This window comes from Bos grunniens, chromosome 21 (assembly GCF_055505025.1).
Source record: "Bos grunniens cultivar Pamir isolate PY7600 chromosome 21, Bosgru_T2T1.0, whole genome shotgun sequence".
NCBI lineage: Eukaryota > Metazoa > Chordata > Mammalia > Artiodactyla > Bovidae > Bos > Bos grunniens.
In genome coordinates this window covers 25270925-25293310 of record NC_141185.1, presented here as the reverse complement: position 1 = coordinate 25293310, position 22386 = coordinate 25270925, and the positions used below count along the sequence as shown (strand labels likewise).

The 22386-nt window shown below is 39.0% G+C and overlaps 2 protein-coding genes across 13 annotated transcripts in view; one reads left to right on the top strand and one right to left on the bottom strand.

The window, feature by feature from the left end:
* The window catches only part of LOC147349263 (uncharacterized), a 29147-nt gene extending 12305 nt beyond the window's left edge, over window positions 1-16842 (bottom strand). For 3 of the 11 annotated variants that reach the window (XR_015149748.1, XM_086363602.1, XM_086363605.1), the window contains exons 1-2: window positions 16293-16738; window positions 376-497 (exon numbers count right to left, since the gene is read on the bottom strand). Coding sequence is in view for 8 of the 11 variants with exons in the window: in XM_086363602.1 (XP_086219728.1) it covers window positions 376-497; window positions 16293-16389 (219 nt within the window). In the remaining 3 variants the exon portion in view is untranslated. Of the gene's footprint in view, window positions 1-375; window positions 498-6746; window positions 7195-15766; window positions 15843-16292 lie in introns of all 11 variants that reach the window. The other 8 variants (XM_086363608.1, XR_015149747.1, XM_086363607.1 and 5 more) reach the window with 8 other exon arrangements.
* Window positions 16843-16866: 24 nt separating this feature from the next.
* The window catches only part of SRP54 (signal recognition particle 54), a 36324-nt gene continuing 30804 nt past the window's right edge, over window positions 16867-22386 (top strand). The window contains exons 1-2 of one of the 2 annotated variants that reach the window (XM_086363601.1): window positions 16867-17089; window positions 22142-22278. The gene's annotated coding sequence lies outside the window, so the exon portion shown is untranslated. The remainder of the gene's footprint in view (window positions 17090-22141; window positions 22279-22386) is intronic. The other variant, XM_086363600.1, reaches the window with a different exon arrangement.

The window sequence follows — 22386 nt, the reverse complement described above, 5'->3', positions numbered from 1 at the left end:
TCTACTTCAACGATAATAAAGAATCAACAAAAGAGTGAACTTCACCCTTGATAAAAGTCAGGGAAATGGAACAGGGCAGAGAAAACCAAGACAATTACATAGGCAGGGACAGATTACTGTTGTATTGTTGGGCCTTGATTTGGGGTGGGGTGGGGTCTGCTTGGGAAACAGGACACCCTCAAAAAATATCTTTTGAATGAATGGTACTAGGGAACCAGAGGATTACCGACTCAGAAGAATTGGGGAAATGGATGAAGCACCAAATGAAAAAGCAGAATTCAGGACTAATGATTAGACTGGAAAGGCTAATGGGGTTAGAGAAGAATAGGAGAAACCTCAAGTAGCACTAGGAATAAATGAATTTAATATATTTACTTTTTGGAGGGCTAGATGCTCTGAGGAAAGCATAGTTTCTAGAGGTAAGCAATTCCGAAGGTCTTCTGCTATGTTTTTCAACATAATGTCATTATTGTCTTGAGTGAATTCATCAAAATCTCCTGCCCAAAAAAAAAAAAAGTATAGTTTTTATGGTTGCAGTCATACCTAGACTAAATGATTACAATGGATGGTTATCTTCTATCAGATAGCATCGATTTATAACAATAAACAAACATTCTAGGTCCAATGAAATATTCAAATTCTAACAAATGTTCCATGGAAAACATTGAGTTTTTTCCTTTTCTAAGCTGCTTGAAAATATAAAACTTGACTATTTCAGCCTGTTACAGAACAACAAAGACATTTAAAAAGTATGTAGTACTCTTACTACTTAAACTTACTAAGAAGTAGTCAAATATTCCTTTTGTGACCATGTAGACTTTATAAGTTTAGGAGGCATTGCATAGGGATAACTTTAATCCGAGCATCCCTGCCTCCAATAAAATGTACCCAAGACTTCAGATAATAAGCACAAACAGATGGCACCAACTATAGAATAAACTTTATAAGAATCATGTTGCTCTGCTGCATCTGAACAGCAGATAAAATGATCATTAAAACAGCACATTTCTGATGGCTCTGGCCTACTTTTGGATACACTGGAAAAAGGGGAGTGAGCGTGTATGCCAATGTATATAGAAATAAAGATGAAGAAAGTGACACTTGGTGAATCTATGTAAGGGTGTAAAAGTGGTTTCCATTGTTCTGTTTTTTCAACTTATCTGTGTTTAAATTTTTTTTTTAATTGGCTCTACAAAAGAATGGTTTCTAAGAAGCTCATACATAATTTTAAGTAGAACAGACTCACCTTGAAGTAAAACACTGTAAAAGTTAGCTGTAGCCTGAATGCCAAATATAGACTGGAAAGAACAACTAATGAAAACATTTTACCTTTTTCTTAAAAAACTATCTTATATTGAATTCTTGCTAGAGTAAAAGGACCTCAAGGGGACTGTGTTTTCCTTACTGTTTTAAAATAGCTATAAAACGAAAACAGGTAGATTGTGAATAAAATACCATCCATTTCCACATACCCTATCCCTCAAGTCTTTGGTTGTTTTTAAATAAGTTCATGATTTCCTTCTTAAACATATTAATAATAATTCTTGTGTTGGGTCAGAATGCTATTCTCAAGTCACAAATAACAATTAAAATTTGGATAATATTTTCTAGCTTGCAAAGTTCTTACACGTAGAAACTACATCAATTAAGTATTATAACATCCATGTGAAGAAGACAAAGCAAGATTACCTTTTCTGATTCACAGAGGAGGTAATTAAGGCGACATGAATTGTGAAAAGTTACAAAGCAGGCCAACAGCAGCAAAAGAAATAAACCTAAGTTTTTTACTCTTTCTTTTCACTCTTTCCACTGTGTCCCTACATACACAGGTTCTTTCTCTGCATAACCTCTCTCTGAGCAATAGTAGTTAACATGAAGATACATTATTTGACTCCCTGAACTAATGCAGAAAGGCCTTTTAACTCTTTTTATTTTTTCTTTCTACACCTACCTGCGACAGTGATCTAAATGTTGCTTCAAATTATTTATAGGAGGATGCCGAATATAAATTATAGACAAATAAAAATATTATGAAGATTTATTCCAAATTCTTCTATTTATTTAAAAAATTTTGATTATTATCTTTTTGGCAATGCCACACGAAATATGAGATCTTAGCTCCCTGCTCAGGGTTTGAACTTGTGTCCCCTGCAGTAGAAACATTGAGTCTTAACCACTGGATTGCCAGGAAGTCCTCAAATTGTTTTAGGTGGAATTTAAATAGCATCTGTGATGCAGTTTTTTAAAAACTGGAAGTATTTACTTTGTTATTAAAATTAAATTCCTTAAAACATTATTTTTAAAGGCTATGTAATATTCCATCGTATTTGTATTAACCATTCACTCCTACTACTATACATTTATATACAATTATAACTGTGAAAATTTAGGGACATTGCTAACATTTGGCATACTTTGGCCTCTTTGCATAACATTTGGCCTTTTTGCATTTATTTCCTTACTATAAATTCCTAGCAGAAGTACTTAAACATTGTAAAGGCTTTTACAACATACATAGTCATGTATGGATGTGAGAGTTGGACTATAAAGAAAGCTCAGCACCAAAGAATTGACACTTTTGAACTATGGTGTTGGAGAAGACTCTTGAGAGTCCCTTGGACTGAAAGGAGATCCAACCAGTTCATCCTAAAGGAGATCAGTCCTGAGTGTTCATTGGAAGGACTGATGTTGAAGCTGAAACTCCAATACTTTGGCCACCCGATACAAAGAGCTGACTCATTTGAAAAGACCCTGATGCTGGGAAAGATTGAGGGCAGGAGAAGGGGACGACAGAGAATGAGATGGTTGGATGGTATTGCTGACTCAATGGACATGAGTTTGAGTAAACTCCGGGAGTTGGTGATGGACAGGGAGGCCTGGTGTGCTGCAGTCCATGGGGTCGCAAAGAGTCAGACACAACTGAGTGACTGAACTGAACTGAACTTGCTACATACTGCTAAATTTCTTTCCTGAAAGATTATACCAATTTACTCCATCAGAAAAAAATAAGAATATGTGTAAGCCTTACTTCATGAAAGCCTTACAGCATTGAACTGTACTATAAAAACAAACTTTGTTGTTTTAATTTGCATTTCTTTAATTACTAGTGAGGCTGGACATCTTTTAACATGTATAATAACAATTTCGGAATGTGTGGTAACAGTATGTTGCTTGGAAAAAGATTAAAGGTGTTAATCAGTTGCCTGAGGACAGTTAGCTTTTCTCAAATTACATATGCAGGTGGGAAGGGAACAGAGAAAGAAGACTTTCTCTGCAGAGCAAAATCTATTCTTTAAAAGTTTCCTACTTATATTTAATTAAGTACCTGGGAAAAGAGAACTCACCAAAGCTGACAGTCTATGAATCAAGTCTCACTTTTTATATCTAGTCAGGTATCAAGTCCCATCATGTTCACTTTTGAATCCACTTCCTCTTTATTACCGCTTCAACTACTTCATAGTCACAGGTACCACCTCACACTTAGAAAACCAGGACAAACTCATAACTGGCTCCTGAATGATCAGTTTCTCCCCAATATAAGTTACCTTACACATGTATTTTGGAGAAGGAAATGGCAACCCACTCCAGTATTCTTGCCTGAAAAATCCTATGGACAAAGGAGCCTGGCGGGCTACAGTCCATGGGGTCACAAAGAGTCGGACATGACTGAGTGACTAACACCACACGACATCTATTTTAAACTGCTGCTGCTAAGTCGCTTCAGTCGTGTCCAACTCTGTGCGACCCCATAGACGGCAGCCTGCCAGGCTCCCCCGTCCCTGGGATTCTCCAGGCAAGAACACTGGAGTGGGTTGCCATTTCCTTCTCCAATGCATCTAAGTGAAAACTGAAAGTGAAGTTGCGCAGTCGTGTACAACTCTTCGAGACCCCATGGACTGCAGCCTACCAGGCTCCTCCGTCCATGGGATTTTCCAGGCAAGAGTACTGGAGTGGGGTGCCATTGCCTTCTCCGTATTTTTTTTAAACTAATTTTGCTTAAACTTCACTCATGTCACTCCTTCTCCTTACAATTTTGGGACAGCTCTCCACTTTTCAATGTATCCAATATTACTGTAGACTTTCACGGCCCTCTATATCACCAGAGTCTAACCATCCTATTTTCTATTCTCATTACTCACTAACATAATTTTTGCTTAAGACAGGCAAATTCCCTCAGTTGTTTTCCATATTCCTTCCTGTTCATATTGCTCCTTTCAACTATGACCTTGTTTTTCACAATAAGGGCCTTCTCAAGTTACTTCATCTCCAGGAAGTCTTACCTTCAGCCCTTGGCCGTCATTCACCCATATCCTTATCTCTAATGACTTATAATATATAATTAAACACTGGGCCATATATTTCCTATTATTCATTAATATTTTATATTACTTTGAAATTCTTATTCAAAGTTTAAAAATTTACTGAGGGGACTTCTGGCCTTAGACAAGATGGCTACTTCCCTCAATTTCCCCAGCTCCTCCCCTCTAAATACAATGAAATATCCTGGATGCCATAAAGGACTCTGAAGGCTAGAAAAAAGGTAAACTGTCTAGGGATGTCAGGAATTAAGGACGGAAGGTCACCGCAGTGAATTCCCTCCTGGGTTTTCATCTTCCATGTAGCCTGGACTGGGCCCTGGAGAGGTGAGTGACTACCAACCAGAACTACCAACACCTATAGACTGAATACACAAAACAAAAACTAAGTCTGCTCTCTCTCTCTCACCAAAGACCAGTAAAGGGGAAGAATAACAGAGGTGTACTGGGGAACCCTAATCCCTAGCCCACACCTGGGGCAAAGGCAGGCTATCTGGTAACAAAGTAGGAGGCTGCTGTCTCCAGGCCCTCTGCCCAGCAGGACAGACTCAGGCCTGAGGCCTCTCAGCCCTCTGCCCAGAAGCCAAGAGCAAACCAGGCCCTGTACTGCTCGTCCCCCGACCCCCACTGGTGGAAGGCAGCTCAGTGACACAGGTATCTTTCTCCAAGCAGGAAACACCAGCATAGATTGAGCAGGAAGCCCCAGCAGTACCAAAGAATGAAACAAGCCTGAATAGCACTGCAAGGGCACTGAAAACTAAATGTTGTCAGAGCTACAGCTCACAAAAGCAGGCCAGAATCAACAGGTTAAACTTAAGCGGGGCAACTGCCTACTAAGACAGAAAATCTGAACAGGATCAAGTCAGCATAATATCTAAAATATCCAGGATAAAATAAAAATTATCCTAGCATACAAACAAAATGTTCACGATATAACAGAACATCATTTATATCAAGAACAGGACAAATATTAATTTGACTCTCGCAATCTAGATGCTACTGTGCAACTTAGTTTGGATGATCAGACAAGGACTCTAAAGATGCTATAACGAAAATGCTTCAATAAGTAGTTATGAATTATCCTGTAATAAGTGAAAAAAATAGAAGATCTCAGCAAAGAAGTCATAGAAAAAGAAACAGAAACTGCAAAACAGAAAAATAAAATAATTTAGAAATCCCTTGCTGAAAGGGCTCCGTAGTAGAGATGACAGAGGATAGAACCAGTTCACTTGAATTGACAGATCAATAAAATTTATTCCATCTGAACAAAAGAGAGAAAATAAAAAAGAAATTGAACAGAGACCTAAGGATCTTTGGAATAACGAAAGAGCTAACATTGGTATCTGAGTTCCAGAAGTAGGGGGAAAAGTGTGGAGCTGAAAAGTATTGAAGAAATACAGCTAAAAACTCCCTAAATTAGGTGAAAGATCTAAACCTACAGATTTAAGAAGCCAAGCAAAGTCTAAATATGATAGACGCAAAGAAATCCACTAAGAACATATCATAAACTTCTAAAAACAAGAGGCAAGGAACAAATCTTAAAAACAACCAAAGAGAAATGATTCATTCCCTACAGGGAAACACCAAACAACAGTGAAGTTTTCATCTGAAACCAAGGAGCCAGGAGGTTACAAAACTTTTCAAATGCTGGAAGAAAAGGACCACAAGCTGTAAATTTTCTATCTGATGAAATTATCCTTCAGGAATGAAGGAGAAGTAAAGACAAATCAGATGCAGAAAAACTAAAAAAACAAAAAATTTTGTTGCCTTAAGACCTACCCTTAAAGAATGGGTATAGGAAATTTCAACAGAAAGGAAATAGCAGAAGAGGGCTTGGAACTTCAGACAGGAAAGAACAGAATGTGTAAAAATAGGCTATCTTTCTCATTAGTTTCTTAAATCATATGTGATGGTTAAATCAAAATTTATAAAACCACCTGTAATGGTGCTCTATGTACATGTATACAGGAAATACATAAAACAGTCATATTTTTAAAGTGGGGGAGGGTATAGGGACCTATGTGGAAGTAAGATTTCAATATTTGCTTCTAGTAAAACAGATAAGACAGGTAAAAGGATCAGATAAAACACTGATAACTAGAGTCAGACAGGACTGAAGCGACTTAGCAGCAGTAGCAGCAGTGATGTTACATATGTATACTGTCATACTCAGAGTAACCACAAAGAAAACTCTACAAAGAAATACACTCAGAAACACTACAAAGAAGAACAGAATGCTAAAACTGTTCCATTTACCCACAGGAAGGCAAGAGGAGATAACAAGAAATTGAGAAACAGAGGGTCAGAAAGGAAACAAACAATAAAATGCTATACTTAAGTGCTAACATATAGTAAGCTAATTGTAAATGGTTTAAACACATCAATCAAAAGACAGAGATTAGCAACACAGATTTAAAAAATACAACTCACCCTGGGTTGGGAAGATCCCCTGGGATAGGAAATGGCAACCCACTCCAGTGTTATTATGCTGTCAACAGAAACTCACTTTAAACATGCCAGGAAGACTGAATATAAAAGGATGGGGAAAAAAATTGTGGCAACGGTTTAAAAAAAAATAGGGTAGCTATACTGATATGAAATAAAATAGATGTTAAAGCAAAAGAAAAAATTATTAGGGACAATGAAGAACATTACATACTGATAAAAGGATCAATCTATCAAGAACACACAGTGATCTTAAATGTGCCTACACTGAACAACAGAGCCTTAAAATATCAATACATGAAACAAGGACTTCCCTGGATGTCCAGACAGTGGTTAAGACTCCATGCTTCCATGATCCCCAGTTAGGGAACCAAGATTCCACATGCAGCATGGCAGCGGAGAGGTGGGCAGAATGAAACAAAAACTGACAGGGCTGAAAGAAGAAATAGAAAAATTCACAATTACAGCTGGGGAGTTCAACACGATACTGACAGGACTACAGGGCAGAAAATCAGCAAAGATATAGAGGAACTGAAGAATATCACCAATCAACAAGACCTAATAGATATGTATAGAACACTCCACTAAACTGCAATGCTGCTGCTGCTGCTAAGTCACTTCAGTCATGTCCGACTCTGTGCGACCCCATAGACGGCAGCCCATCAGGCTCCCCCATCCCTGGGATTCTCCAGGCAAGAACACTGGAGTGGGTTGCCATTTCCTTCTCCAATGCATGAAAGTGAAAAGTGAAAGTGAAGTCGATCAGTCGTGTCCGACTCTTAGCCACCCCATGGACTGCAGCCCACCAGGCTCCTCCGTCCATGGGATTTTCCAGGCAAGAGTACTGAAGTGGGGTGCCATTGCCTTCTCCGAAACTGCAATAGAATACAGTTTTTCTAAGTGCCCACAAAACAGTCACCAAGATAGACCATGCTGCTGCTGTTAAGTCACTTCAGTCGTGTCCGACTCTGTGCGACCCCATAGACGGCAGCCCACCAGGCTCCCCCGTCCCTGGGATTCTCCAGGCAAGAACATTGGAGTGGGTTGCCATTTCCTTCTCCAATGCATGGAAGTGGAAAGTGAAAGTGAAGTCGCTCAGTCGTGCCCAACTCTTAGCGACCCCATAGGCTGCAGCCTACCAGGCTCCTCCATCCACTGGATTTTCCAGGCAAGAGTACTAGGATGTTCAATTATAGACCAAATTTCTACATCTACTAAATGAATAAACAGGGTCTATCTTTTATAAAAGGTAGAAAAATTATCAAGCTGTGTGGGATTTTTTTTTTGCAAAATACACCATATAGGAAAAACATAGGCTGAATACAAAAGAAATATTTTCTGTCTCTTGGACACCCATAAAAAACATATATCTTAGTCTTTGACATAAAGCCATTCAGCTGTTATTTTGCATTTACTTAAAATATCCTCTGCTAAATAGTTGTGTTCATCTTTAAAAGTAAATTGCTTAAAATTACATTCAATTTCTTTCTGTAAACCAACATTTCTTCACCTCGACAAAGGAAATACACTGGATACCGCCAATGAGCTGTCATCAGCTTTACATTACACTTAGAGGAAAAAAAAGTCTGATAGACCATATTGAGTCATAAAACAAATATCAAAAATTCTTAAAGAATTTAAATCATACAGAGTATCTTTGAACATAATGGAGCCAAAGTAACAGAAATACAATAGGCAAATAGCCAAATGCTCAGAAAGTAAACAACATATTTTTAAATAATGATAGCTACAATAATCAACAGAGAATAGAGCATTCAAAAAGATACAGAACAGATCCAGGCAAAAATGCACAAATAATTTTCAAAGATTCAAAAGCAATTCAGTGGAGAAAGAAGAGCCTTTTCAACAAGTTGTGCTGGAGCAAATGGACATCTACAGGGGAAAAAATGAACTTCAATCTAAATTTCACACTTTATACAAAAGTTAACTTAGGTCAAAGAACATGTAATACACAAAACGACAATTCTTTTAGAATTTTGTGAAAAAACCTTTTTACAAAACTCTTAGGGTTTGTAAAAGAAACCTTAACACCTGAAACTAACACAGTATTGAGTAATTTTTAAATAAAGAGGGAAAAAAAGCATAGGAGAAAATCTTCAGAATCTAGGGCCAAAGAGATCTTAAATTTGACATCAAAAAACAAAAATGGGATAAATTGAACCTTATTAAAATTAAAAACTTTTGCTTTGAAAGTTCTGTTAAGAGAATGAACAGGCAAATTACTGGGAGAAAATACTGCATACATACATCTGACAAAGGGCTTATATCTAAAATAATAAAGAACTATTAGTCCATTCTAAAGGAGATCAGTCCTGGGTATTCTTTGGAAGGACTGATGCTAAAGCTGAAACTGCAGTACTTTGGCCACCTCATGCGAAGAGTTGACTCATTGGAAAAAACTCTGATGCTGGGAGGGATTGGCGGCAGGAGGAGAAAGGGACGACAGAGGATGAGATGGCTAGATGGCATCACCGACTCGATGGGCATGCATTTGAGTGAACTCTGGGAGTTGGTGGTGGACAGGGAGGCCTGGCGTGCTGCGCTTCATGGGATTGCAAACAGTCGGATACGACTGAACTGAACTGATTTATTATTTATATTTATTGGGTTGCCATTTCCTTCTCCAATGCATGAAATTGAGAAGTGAAAGTGAAGTCGCTCAGTCCTGTCTGACTCTTAGCGACCCCATGGGATTTTCCAGGCAAGAGTACTGCAGTGGGGTGCCATTCTTGTCTGGAGAATCCTGTGGACAGAGGAGCCTGGTGGGCTGCTGTCCATGGAGTCGCACAGAGACGGACACAACTGAAGCGACTTAGCAGCAGCATAAATATAATTTATATTATGTAATATAAATGTATACATATTCATATTTACAAAAATATTTATACTTATATTTATATTATTTATTAATAACTATTTATTATTTCTGTTTACAATAGAAAATGGGCAAAAGACATAAACAGATACTACATCAAAGAGGATATACAAATGGCAAATAAACACATGACAAGATGTTCAACATCATTTGAGAAATGGAAATTAAAACCCAATGATAGGGCTTCCCTGATGGCTCAGTGGTAAAGAGCCTGCCAATGCAGGAGACGCAAGCTGGATCCTTGATCTGGGAAGATCCCACATGCCATGGAGCAACTAAGTCCTTGTGCCACAGCTATTGAGCCTGTGCTCTCGAGCCCAGGAGCTGCAACTACTGAGTCCACGTGCCACAACTACTGAAGCCCTCATGCCCTAGAGCATGTGCTCTGCCAACAAGAGGAGCCACTGCAGTGAGAAGCCTGCACACCACAACTAGAGTAGCCCCTGGTCTCTGCAACTAGAGAAAAGCCATGAAGACCCAGCACAACCAAAATAAATAAACAAAATTATTTTTAAAAAAAATTGGAAAAAAACCCCAATGATATATCATTATATAATTTTCAGAGTGGCTAACATAAAAATACTGAAAATACCAAATGCTAGTAAGGATACAGGTCTTCCTTACTAGCATTGTGGCTTACTTCCTTACTAGCAAGTGGCTCAGTGGTAAAGAATCAGCCTGCCAACATAGGAGAAGGTGTGGGTTCGATCCCTGGCGGGGGAAGATCCCCTGGAATAGGAAATGGCAACCCACTACAGTATTTTTTTTTTAACCTTTAGTTATCTGGCTGTGCTTGGTCTTAGTTGTGGCACGCAGAATCTTTGACCTTCCTTGTAGCACGTGAGATCTTTAGCTGTGGCATGTGAATTCTTAGCTGCAGCATGTAGGATCTAATTCCATGACCAGGGATCAAATCTGGGCCCCACGCATTGGGAACATGGTCTTATCCACTGGGCCACCAGGGAAGTCCCCACACTCCAGTATTCTTGCCTGGAGAATTCAATGGACAGAGGAGCCTAGCGGGCTACAGTCCATATAGTAGCAAAGAGTTGGACATGACTGAGTTCGTGGTGCATAGTGAGGATGCAGAGAAACAGGATTACAGTCACTCTGGAAAACAGTCTGGCAGTTCCTATAAAACTAAAAATGCACTTACCATATGATGCAGCAATTGCATTCTTGGACATTATCACAGAGAAATGAAAACTTACGTTTACACAAAAATATGTACATGAATGTTCACAGAAACAGTATTTGTAACAAAGGCTTTACTGGTCTGGATACCTCATATGGCTTTTTCACTCACATGTGTGGTACCCAGGCTAGGACAGCAGAAACATGTAGGCTGGTTGGACAGCTTGCTCTCCATAAGCTAGCTGGGACTTCCTGACACTGTGACGATCTCAGGGTAGTCAGACTACACACGATGGCCAGATTCTCCCAGAGCAAGTATTCCAAGAAGTAGGAAGTAGAAGTTGTCAGTTTCTTAAGCCCTAGGTCTGAAACTGGCCTAGTGTCATTTCTGTCAAATTCTAATGGCCAAAGGTGTCACAGAGAGCACCCAAATTCAAAGGGGAGAGAGAACACAGATCTGACTTCTTATGGAATTAAAAAAACAACTTTATAGAGGTAGAACGGACATACAATAAACTGTGCATATTTAAAGTGCACAGTTATATAAGTTTTAACATATATATATATAACATGTAGTATGAAAGATCACTATAACCATGATAGTGAATATAGTCATTATCCCCAGTATCACCTCCTGCCCCTCTGTAATCCTTCCTTCTCTCTAATCCCCTACCAACCCAGCCACCAGAGATCTATTTTCCGTCACTATAGATTAGCTGGCATTTTCCTAGAGGTTTAGATAAATGGAATCCAAGTATGAAGTCTTTTTTCAGTATAGTTTATTTCACTTAGCAAAATTTGTCCATGTTGTTGCACATACAAACACTTCATTCCATTTATTTGCCAAGTAATATTCCATTATAAAAATACAGCACAATTTGTTTATCCATTAACCTGTTTCTAAAGGAGATGCCTTCCTCCTCCCCCTTTCCTTGCTGTATTGTATTGGCTAGAAGCTCTTACACATAATCCCCCAGTGGCTCAGAGGGTAAAGAACCCGCCTGCAATGCCGGAGACGCGGGTTCGATCTCTGGGTTGGAAGATCTCCTGGAGGAGGAAATGGCCACCCACTCCAGTATTCTTGCTTGGAAAATCCCATGAACAAAGGAGCCTGGTGGGCTCCAGTCCATGGGTCACAAAGAGTCGGACAGGACTGAGCGACTAACACTTTCAGCAGCTCTGTTATGATGCTGGCTAGAAGTGATGAGTACAAATCCCTCTTTTGTTCTTAGGGGAAAGAATTCAGTCTTTCACCATTAAGTATGATGTCAGCTGTAGATTTTTCATAGATCCCCTTTATCAGGTTGAGAATGTTGCCTGCTATTCCTAGTCTGGTAAGTGTTTATCAGGAAGAGATGTTGGATATCGTCAAATGCTTTTTTATGTCTCTTGAGATAATCATATAGTTTTTCTTTTTAGTTAATATAGTGAATTACATTGCTTGATTTTCTAATGTTAATCTAATAGTGCATTTTGGAATAAATTACTTGTTCATATTATTCTTTTTATATATTGTGCCCATTTTTAATATACAATAAATGTGATGAAAAGTACAATTATTTTTACTTATTTAACAGAAAAATTTTGTTTAAGAGGTATGCATTTGCCCAGTGTATCTTTTTAATTTCTGGAAAAAACAACCTATTTACCTCGTATACTTGATAACTTTCACAAATTCATAATCTGTTAATAAAGATTGGAAAACATGTAAGTTATGTGGCTACTTCCTCAGTGGTAATACAATACAGAAATGGAATAGTATGCTGTTTGACAAACGTAACTAGATCCCAGCCTTTGCTTTTTAGATTTAGTAGGAATTTCAAAGAACCTCTAACAACTTTGTAGCTGCTGCTAAGCAGCAAGTCCAATTCTGTTTAGTGAGGATGTATTTAAAATACAGGAAGCAAAAAAGCTTCTAAAAGCTTCTATTCATCTACAATTATCTTCCTTAAATATTAAAATATTTTCTTGATGATTTTATTAATTTTCTTATAGCATACCTCACTTTTCTATCCTTTGTAACTTTTAAAAAATTTACTTTTAATTGGAGGATAATTGCCTTACAATGTTGTGTTGGTTTCTGCCATACAACAATATGAATCAGTATTAAGCATACAATATATACTCCCTCTTGACCCTCCCACCCACCCCACCCTGCATTCTACCCCTCTATGTCATCACAGAGCACAGGGCTGAGCCCCCTGTGCTATAGTAACTTCCCAATAGCTATCTATTTTACACATGGTAATGTATGTATTTGTAACTTGACTCAATAGAAACTTTTACATGCTGTTGGTTTGACATCCTCATTTGTATATGAATATTCAGGAAAAATTCAGAGGCTTCAGAATAGTGTTCATTAACAGACAACTGTTAACAAAATGCAATTTTTAATATGCCTAATGGGGACCACATTCAAAGTTCTGGCTCTCAGTTCTCTTCACTTAATAGAGATTGTAGTTACTCTCCTATATGTTGAAAGCTAAGCCTAGAGTCCATTTCACATACATACATGAAGTAGTATGTATATAAAGAAGTAGAAAAGAACAGATGCTCTACCATGAGATTAAAGTCAATGCACTGAGGTCCTGTTGTATTTTTTTACTCTCTTATTTATTTGAGGCGGGAGTTGTCTATGTGTGCTTTGTCCCTCATCTTTGTTTCATCCCTCCTATGAAGTGAAGTGAAGTCGCTCAGTTGTGTCCAACTCTCTGCGACCCCATGGACTGTAGCCTACCATGCTCCTCCATCCATGGCATTTTCCAGGCAAGAGTACTGGAGTGGGTTGCCATTTCCTTCTCCAGAGGATCTTCCCGACCCAGGGTCTCCCGCATTGTAGGCAGACACTTTACTGTCTGAGTCACAAGGGAAGTGACTATACTAGTGATCATTTGTTTCTAGACCTTGGTCTAAGCTGTACTAAAGTAAATACAGGCTCTATCTTTATTTTTTTATTTTTTCTACGTCTTCAGTTTATATCAGACTTTGATATGTGCTTATTTCTGTCCTGGTCTACGATTCTGGTTCTATCAGCTTGATTCCAAATGACCCCAGGTCTAGATATGATAATTCCACTATTCCTTCAGAGACCAACAATATTATTCTTTCTTTTGTGTATTTAAAATTATTATGATTTTACTTGTTAGCAATATGTAGTTTTTTAACTTTCAATAAACTCTATGAAGCTCAAAATCAAAATCATAAAGCCTATTATTAACTCTTGCTATTCCACTAAATAGTATAAAAATTCAAGGAGAGTTATAATTAACAAAGGTCTAAGCAAATGTCATAAAAGTAAGACATCATGCAATAATTTTTTTTCCCCCTGGAAGAAGGGAATTAGGAAAATGAAAAATTGCTGATTGGAAGAATCTTTTGTGCTGTATTTAATAAAAAAAAGTACACTATGAGTTTCAGTTCTGGAGGCAATAATGATGATGGCTACACAATGTACATGTATTTCATATCATTGAACTGCACACTTGAAAATGGCAAATTTTATATTATGTATATATTACCACCTAAAAAAGGTTTACCAATAAATTACACTACTTTTTAAGATTTATATTAAAACATACTCCTTCGTCTTAAGTTAAAAAAAGTATAGTTGCTCAGTTGTGTCTGACTCTTTGTGATCCCATGGACAATAGCCCACCAGCCTCCTCTGTTCATGGGATTCTTCAGGCAAGAATAAGTGACACTTATTTCTTAAGATATTCATTGTAATAAACATTTTTCAGAAACTCAGTTTGTTTTCTAAATTGTTTAACAAACTGCCTGAGTACCTCTGACTACAGGATCTGCTGGAGAAAGACAGAACATGGTGTTAGAAAAAGTAGACACATATTATTTAGGCAATAGTGTTGGGTCTTCTTGTTTACAAAATCATCATCCAAAACATGCTTTCTGTGATTTCGGAAAAATGGAGTCTCAGCTGATGCCTCTAAAATTGGAGATTTAGATTACAAATGGTTCCACAAAACTGAAAAATCTTTAAGGCAAGGAACAACAATCTTGAATCTTGTCTGTGTGTAAAAATATGAAGCTACCTCTTTGGTTTTCTCTACTTTCCAGGCTAATCTCACTAGCAGATGTCCAAAGTAATTTTATTTTGGCATCTTAGATAAAATGATGGAGAAGGCAATGGCACCCCACTCCAGTGCTCTTGCCTGGAAAACCCCATGGATGGAGGAGCCTGGTAGTCTGCAGTCCATGGGATCACTGAGGGTCCGACACGACTGAGCAACTTCACTTTCACTTTTCACTTTCATGCATTGGAGAAGGAAATGGCAACCGACTCCAGTGTTCTTGCCTGGAGAATCCCAGGGACGGGGGAGCCTGGTGGGCTGCCGTCTATGGGGTCGCACAGAGTCGGACACGACTGAAGTGACTTAGCAGTAGCAGTAGCTAAAATGATCTTCCAAAATGTGTAATAGTAATAACAATAATGATAACACCCAAATGATTATTGACTCTAACAACACAAAGAGAGAGAATTTCCAGGAAGAACCTCATGCCTGAAAGTCTAAAACTGGGAGTCATCAGCAAACAGGAATAATAGTTCATGTCTGGCTGAAAATAAACATGGAATCAACGTTTAGAAGTACAAAAGCAGAGCATGGTTTGGAGGAGTTCTCAAACGAGGAATATCCTATTTTTTCACCAGGTTTCACTTTGCTAAAATAGATCTACCTCCATTCTTCAATAACTCGACCTAATTACCACATTTCAATTCTAACATGTGCTTTTTTAGTATTACTATTAATATTATTCAAAACAAAGTCTTCCCCTCCCCTCTTTCTCTCTCTCCCCACCCTGGAACAACTCCTTTAAATGTATGGACTATTTAGACTAGTTGGGACTTCCTGTAGCTGATGGTAAAGAATCTGCCTGCAATGCAGGAGACACGGGTTCAATCCCTGGGTCAGGAAGATCCCCTGGAGAAGGAAATGGCAACCTATTCCAGTATTCTTACCTGGAGAATCCCATGGACAGAGAAGCCTGGTGAGCTACACAGTCCATGGGGGTCGCAAAGAGTCACGACTGAACGACTAACACACACACTGAGATTAGCTACATGAGACTTTGCCTACAGGGTAAAAAACCTCCAGTTCTACAGTCTAAAACTTATCTTGCAAAGGGCTTTTTCAGGTAGTATCCTACTGGTAGTCCCAAATTTGTGGGAGTAGTGGGGAGTTGGGCTAACCCATTCCTCCCACTTTTTTTTTCCTTTAGGAACTAGGGTAGACACAATGCGGCTCTAGCTGCCTAAGTCTGTAGCGGAATCATAAAACCCAGAGCCGGGTCTTTCTGCATCCAGTCCTAAACTGGACTCCTACTCTGTCAATGCTTGCGATGTGCCCGGTGAACCCGCCCGGTAGCAGAGCAGAGACCAGCACCGCTACCCCATGGAAGGCTTCTGGCCTCACCCTAAGTCCCCAAGGTCAGGACCCACAGCATATCCTTGCCCCAACCGCCTGACTCTGGCTCTGATCGCTTACGGGTAGTTCGCATCCATTGCAGAAGCGCTGGGAGGTCTGCCGGAGCCACCGTACGGAGCAGTTGCAGTACTGCGAGCCGCGCGGCGCGGAATTCCATGTTGGAGAAAGCAGATCAGCGGAAGGTTCGCACTGCGCATACGCAGGCAGAGGCCGGTTCAGACACCCGATTAGACCCGGCGTGGAACCCGCCTCCCTCGGCTACCAAAATCCTAAGCCCCGCCTCCTCCTTGGAGTTCTCACGTGCTCCTGGGACTCCCTATTCTGAGACATCTCCCACCTTTCATAATTCCCCTCTTAGCTGGTGGTGCTCAGCCAAGTCATTTTTCGTCAGGTGGCGCCTGGAGGCTGGACATCTTTCTTGAGATCGCATCCCTAGAAAGCCTCCTATCTTCATACTAACTTTAATGCCGCAGTTATTAAGCGATAGGAAACGAATGTCAAAGGCCAATCAAGGCAAAGAAACATCTCAATACACTCTCGGTAAACACTCTGTAGAGACGCGCCGAGTGCCCCGGAAGCGGAAGTGTATCCCCTTCTTGAAAGGCTGGACTACGCCGAGTGGTGACGTTTCCTCATTGGGCGGAAGGTTCGGTGGCAGTCGTCGGGTTTCCAGCTGGTGGGAGTTGGCGTTGCGGTGCTGGGGGCTGGAACCCTAGTTTATCCAGTTTGGGAAGTCGGGCTGTGGGGTCGCACCTGTCTGTCTGATCCCCGCGTTCCCTGGTTTCCTTCCCCGGCGTGGGGCTTCGCGAAGGTCTCTCGGGCCCCTTTGGGCCACGGCGGTAGCGGTGCCTTTTGCGGTAAGTGTCTGCTTTTTCCCGCCCCAGACTGCCGACTAGCAGCTGGGGGCAGCCCCAGTCCTGCTCAGCGGGGTAGACACTCCGGAGGGACTTGGCTGCTTTGGCCACCAGCTGTCGTCATCGAGACAGAGGTGCGCTGGCCCATTTTCATCTCTTGTCCCTCACCAGAAGTTTTGTTAAAAGATGCGCTGTGACCCTTTAAAATTGTCTTCAGATTTGCCAGAGCCAAATTAAACGTAAGCGATGTCAGGCCAGACTCTGTTTTGCTGTCCTGATCAAGAATTTAGATGTGGCTGCTACTCCGAAAATCTGTTGACTTGTACCAGATTTTATTTTTCCACGTCAACTTGTGTCTAATTAACACAGTGTCCCGCCTGTAGTAGGCTTTCAAAAATGATTAAGGGATATCAGTTCAGTGCCATTGACGACCTAAAATATACTGGTGGCTCTGTCCGTAACATCTGGTGCTACTAGACGTTTCTTGAAACTCTTTCTCCCTTGTTGACGTTGTTGATGCTGTTCTCACATGGTTCTTTCATATGCTTCATTCAACAAAATGTTTACTCTTTCTTAGCTATAAGGATACAGAAATGAATGACTTGAACCCTGGCATTGAGGACCTAACAGTACAGTGATACAGAGACACATAAATATACATTATAATCAAGATGAGTGATGAGAAATTCTAGTAAGATGTAAAGAGCCATGAGAGCTATGGAAACAAAGATGATATGCTCTGCTCCTTAGAAGATTTGTGACCTTGAGCAAGTTGATATTCCAATCTAGGCTCAGTTTCCTCATCCACCTTAGTTTGAGAATGGAAGATTAGGTAACATGTTTGTTACCATGCCTAGAATACAGCAGTGGTGGTGCCAAAGGGGAGGGGAACTATTTCCTTCAAACTTCTTTCCCTTAATTTTTTGATCTGGTCAGTATTTTCTAACTAAATATAAAGTCCTGTGCAAAAGCATCTTCAAGCCCTCCTTCAAAGAGATTGATTACTCCTGTAACTCCACCTATCTGGAAATTCTGGACCTGCCACTGGAATACAGTAAGATAATCATAAATGGTAGCTTTAATTTTTTTTTTTCAATTGATTTTCTTGTGTATGCCTTTGCAAAGGGAATTGGTAAAAGCGTCTCTCCTCCTGATTATTCTCGAAGTCTCAATGGACTCCTTTTAGTTGGCGGTTCACCATTGCCTTATCCCATAAGCTGTCTCTGAGAGTTCTCATCTGCTTCCATAGTATTATCGTTGTATGCCAACAATTTCCACATCTTTTTCTCTAGCCCTTGTTTCATGAAATAGTATTTTAGTTTCTGCAAATTCAGTAGGTCTAAAACCAAGTTCACTCTCTCCACCTTCTTTTCGTTCCCCTTTTTATTACATATAACCTACACACACGTTTTCCTAGTTTATCTCAGAGTTTTGACCTTGGGTTTCTAGTTGAATTTTGTGGTATTTGTTCAATTTTTAAAAGAATAATAAAGTCAACACTAACTGCCAACCTAGTAGTAGAATTTTGTAAATAACCTTTAAAACCCCTTGAATCTTGCCTCTATTTAACTTTCAAATCAGCTTCTCTTTTTTGCATTCCATTCATTGGTTAATGGCATCACTAACCACATGGTTATTCAAAGGAGAGCCCTCAGAGTCATTTTTGCCTCTGTTTCTCTTTCATTCTCCATAACCATTTGATCATTAGGTCCTATAGATTCTGCTTTATGATTAACCCTTAACTTGAGCCCTGTCCCTCTGTTTTGTGTTCTTCCTTAGTTCAAGCTCACATCTCTTGAATAGACTTTTGGAGTATGTTTAGAATATGTAGTCTCCTTACTCCAGTTTTTCTCCCTTCAATGCCTTTGTTACATTGTCTCTAATTTTTAAATTATAGAACAGATTTTTCATTCTCTTGTTTGCCTTAATGAGTGTTGCTTCATGCAGTGCTTATTAACCCTGGCTGCACATCAGTATAGCCAGTGAAGTGTTTCAAAACATAGGTGCCTCCTTTGGCTCTCCTAATCAAGAATTTAGATGAGGCCACTTCCCCCATAATCTTATAATGTTACCATCCCTGAAGTTTCTGATTGATTACTTCATTTTTAGCTGACAGGTGTTAGCTGAATGCCATTGAAATTGCCCATTACTTGAGCATATGCCTCATCCCTCCTCATCCATATTTTCAGGCTGTGTTCATTTTAGCTTCAAGGCAAACTATTTCCAAAGAGTTCTTTTGACTTTGTTTTAATTTTCCTCCTGGTAACAGTTTACATAAAGATTCTTTTTATGATTGACTTGACAGCCAGAAAGTATCTTAGAGAATTGATTCCCAGTGCTTTTGAATTATTAGCTATTGTTGCTAATTGAATTTTTGGTATACCTTTTGTGCTGTTAAGCCATGAAGTGTTGCAGTGGTTTTATCCTTAATGTTAAAATGAGTTTTAAAGTTGTTTTAAAATTTGAAAACAGAATCATTGTATTGAAGATAATATTTCCTAATATTGATTGGTGCAAAATAAGACAGAGAAGTTAGTGGTGGCATGATACCTAATTTATTTTCTGAAGTTAACAGAGGAGTCTTGTCTGTGTTAACTTGATGTAATTTATTGATTTGAAGTTAGAACTTTGCTTGCTGGAGCAATTCCTGGAGCACATAGTAGGTGTTTAATGAGTGACTGACTAACTGAATACAAGGGGCCATTCTGTCTCAACCTCTAGAATAACATTATTCTAATTCTCATAAAGAGCACTTTGAAAAGTAACTTTCCCCTTAACCAAAAGTAATTCTCATAGTCGTTACCAACAATTTGAAAATTACAAGAATGTATTAGAAAATTTAAATTACTGTTCACCATCAAAGATGACAAATGTTATTATTTTCTAGAAGCTTTACTACAATAAGGTTAACATACCATACAGCTCACCCAAAGGGTACAGTTCAGTGGTCTTTAATGTATTTGCACAGTTGTGCAACCATCCAGGGCTTCCCAGGTGGCACTAGTGGTAAAGAAACCGCCTGCCAATGGAGGAGACTTAAGAGACACAGGTTCGATCCCTGGGAAGATTCCCTGGAGGAGGGCATGGCAACCCACTCCAGTATTCTTGCCTGGAGAATCCCATGGACAGAGAAGCCTGGCAGGCTACAGTGCACGGGGTCGCAGAGAGTCAGACGTGACTGAGCACGCACAACCATCACCACCATCAATTTTAGAACATTTTCATCACTCCACAAAGAAACCCCATGCCCACTAATACTTCTCATTTCCCCCTAATTCCCAAACCCTAAGCAACTATTAATCCACTTTCTTTCTTTATAGGTTTTTCTCTTCTGGACATTTTATATAAGTGAAATCAAATATCCTTTTGTCACTGGTTTCTTTTATTTAACACAACGCTTTCAAGATTTATCCGTGTTGTGGCATGTATCAGTACTTCATCTCTTTTGATTATCAAGTAATATTCCATTTGGTGGGTATGCCACATTTTATTTATCCACTCATCAGTTGAGGGATATTTGGCGCTTTTTTCCCTTCCCTTTTTGGCTAGTGTGAATAATGCTTCTAGTGACCATTTAAGTATAATTCTTTGTGTGGATGTGTATCTTCCTTTTTCTCGGATGTACCCAGGAGTGGAATTGCTGGGTCATACAGTAACTTTGTGCATTTAAAATTTTGAGGAATCGCCAACCTGTTTTCTAGGGCTGTACCATTTTACGTTCCCACTAGCAGTGTATGAGAGTTCCAATTTCTGCACGTTCTCACCAAAACTTGTTATTACAGTTATCTCAGTGTGGGTCAAGTGGTATCTGATCGTGCCTTTGATTTACATTTCCCTCCTGGGTAATGCGTTTTTTGGATATTTGTTTAAACAAAATACATTATGTGCAGTTTTGTAGTCTGGCTTTTACCTCTAAGCATATTTTTAGCATTAGCAAACATATTTACAAAAGATTTTCCCTCATTTCTGCTTTCCTCTTCACTCCTTCCCAAACCATAATTCTTGTGAAAACTTGCCTAAATTATAATGCGTTAAAAAGTCTATAGGAGTGTATGCCAAATTATTGTTGGTGGTTATCAAAGGACAAAAAGAGGGTTAGGAAAACTGTATTTCTACCTTTAATGTTTCTGTAGTGTTTGAATTTAATGAACGTGTATCCTCTTGTAATCACAAAACTTAAAAATGAATTATTTCTTTAGAGGACTGAGTATATTCAGAATGAAAAATATTCCTAAATTCGAAAGGCATTAACTTGTATTAGTTATTCAGATATAATCATTTACCAAGTAAAATACCAATAGGTTGCTTTGTTAGATAGTTTACTTTTCTGTGGTTATAGACTATAAATACATATGCTATGTAGGATTTAAAATATATATATATGTTTAATGTTATAATCAGGAAAGCATATACTGGTTTGGCCTATTGACTATTTTACAGGAAAGTATATAATGTAGAAATCATTTTTCTAAAGATATTTACTAATAATAGTATATTTATATGTTTAGTTCTTTAGTGTAATATTGATCCAATAAATTAGTCATCAATTAGGGCATAGAAGAACTTTTTTATTTTTGCCTGTAGAATTTCAAGGACAGAGGAGCCTAGTAGGTAGAAGAATTTTTTAATAGGTGTTTTCATTATAATAAGATTTGGAATATCTAAGCATTAGAGTCTGTTTATATAATCCAAGATTGGGCAGGGTTCTGGCAGGACTATTTTTAATTGTTTATGCAGAGAAAAATGGCTGCTTGGGCATTCCAGCTTCTGTTGAAGAATAACCAAGTACATGAAATTGGCACTTAATGTTAAAAGATTCTGGGGGAGTGATTCCTGGGTAGTGGGACAGACACTTTAGTAATGTTCAGAAATTTTCCAGTTTATTCACAACTCAGCATTATAGGGAAAGGCAACTGACATCATCAAGAAAGGAAGGAAAATAAGAGTTAGTATACTGTGCACCTGCAGGCAGTTTTATACGTACTGTCTCATTTAATCCTCACAACAGCCTTTCAGGGTAACTACCTTGATAATGGTATTATCTCCATTTTGCAGGTGAGGAATGTGAGGCTCAGAGATATTAAGTAACTTGCCCAAAGTAACCCAGCCAGTATGTAACAGAGCTGGGATTTGAATCCAAGTCTGTCAGACTCCAAAGCCCATGCTCTTTCCAGTACTTCACACTGTAGCAGGTAAGTATGATACTTGGCCCTGTGCCTGCCTTACCTAGGGCATCCCAAACTTGAGCCTGTTTCTACTGCCTCACTGTCCAACTCTTAGATTCATGTTAGGAGAAAGTG